This window comes from Apteryx rowi, unplaced genomic scaffold, assembly GCF_003343035.1.
Source record: "Apteryx rowi isolate R43461 unplaced genomic scaffold, aptRow1 scaffold_24, whole genome shotgun sequence".
In the NCBI taxonomy this organism is placed as follows: domain Eukaryota; kingdom Metazoa; phylum Chordata; class Aves; order Apterygiformes; family Apterygidae; genus Apteryx; species Apteryx rowi.
In genome coordinates, this window is record NW_020448752.1 from 1,976,534 (window position 1) to 1,977,645 (window position 1,112).

At 54.0% G+C, this 1,112-nt stretch overlaps 1 protein-coding gene across 1 annotated transcript; it reads right to left on the minus strand.

Annotated features, from left to right (window-relative positions):
- Positions 1-641: 641 nt before the first annotated feature.
- On the minus strand, positions 642-1,106 carry LOC112966358 (POU domain, class 3, transcription factor 4). Its single transcript, XM_026066372.1, has one exon. The coding sequence runs from the start codon at positions 1,020-1,022 to the stop codon at positions 669-671; it is 354 nt and encodes a 117-aa protein (XP_025922157.1). The 5' UTR covers positions 1,023-1,106; the 3' UTR covers positions 642-668.
- Positions 1,107-1,112: the final 6 nt, after the last annotated feature.

Consider the following 1,112-nt stretch of genomic DNA (forward strand, 5'->3'; position numbering starts at 1 on the left):
GGGGGGTCAGGATTGTAACCCGACCGTTTTACCGTGCTAGGAAGTTCTTGAAAAGGACGAGAAGAAGCTGCGAGCAACCAGGCTGCTGCCCGCGCCGGGCGTGCGGCCGCCGCTGCCCGTCCTCGCCGGGGCAGGCGGGGAGGAAGGCCCCGGCCGGCCCCCTCTTCCTCGCTAAGTGACATTCCCGGGACGGGAGAAAGGGGAAGGGAGAAAGGTCTGACTGATCAATTCGATACAAATTAGGTCACAAATATTGTGTACAGTTTGTAGTAAAACACCTCAGACATTTAAAAACGCTATATAAGTCTTTAAAAATGCAAAACTAGTCTATTGTAAAACAGATTCACCTGAAATACAGCTGATATAACCAAGGCGCTGGAAGGTTATTCATAGGCACACATCTGTCTTTCCTTTTTTTTGTTGTTTTTTTTTTTCCCGTGGGTTTTCCTTTTTTTTTTTTTCCTTCTTCCTAAGCGGAGACCGAAAACAAACCTTGTCTGCGAGTAAACAATACGTATTGATCAGCGAAAAGGTTTGAGAGAAAAAATATTGCCCAGACGGTGAGTGGGAAGCCCCCGGCTCGAAGTCTCCCGTTATTCGCGTTCCCTCCTTCAACATAAGTTAAAACCCCGGCCGCAAATCCGCGCGGCTGCAGTCCGGCCCGCTAGTCAGAGGTCGTGGCAGGCTGTGTCCGTTTTCACGCTGTGCGGGTACACCTCGTGCGGCTGCTGCTCCCCTGGCGGAGTCATTCTTTTCTCTTTTTGCCTTCTGTTGCAAAACCAGACCCGCACCACCTCTTTCTCCAGCTGTAGGCTGTCTGCCAGCGAGGAGATCTCCTGGGCGGCGGGCTTGGGGCATTTGAGAAAGTGAGTTTCCAGCACGCCTTTGACGCTCACCTCGATGGAGGTCCTCTTCTTCCTCTTCCTGCCCTGGGCGGCGATCTTGTCGATGCTGGTGGGGCTGCCCGTGGAGGAGTCGGCCTCCTCCAGCCACTTGTTCAGCAGCGGCTTCAGCTTGCACATGTTCTTGAAGCTGAGCTGCAGGGCCTCGAAGCGGCAGATGGTGGTCTGCGAGAAGACGTTGCCGTAGAGCGTGCCCAGGGCCAAGCCCAC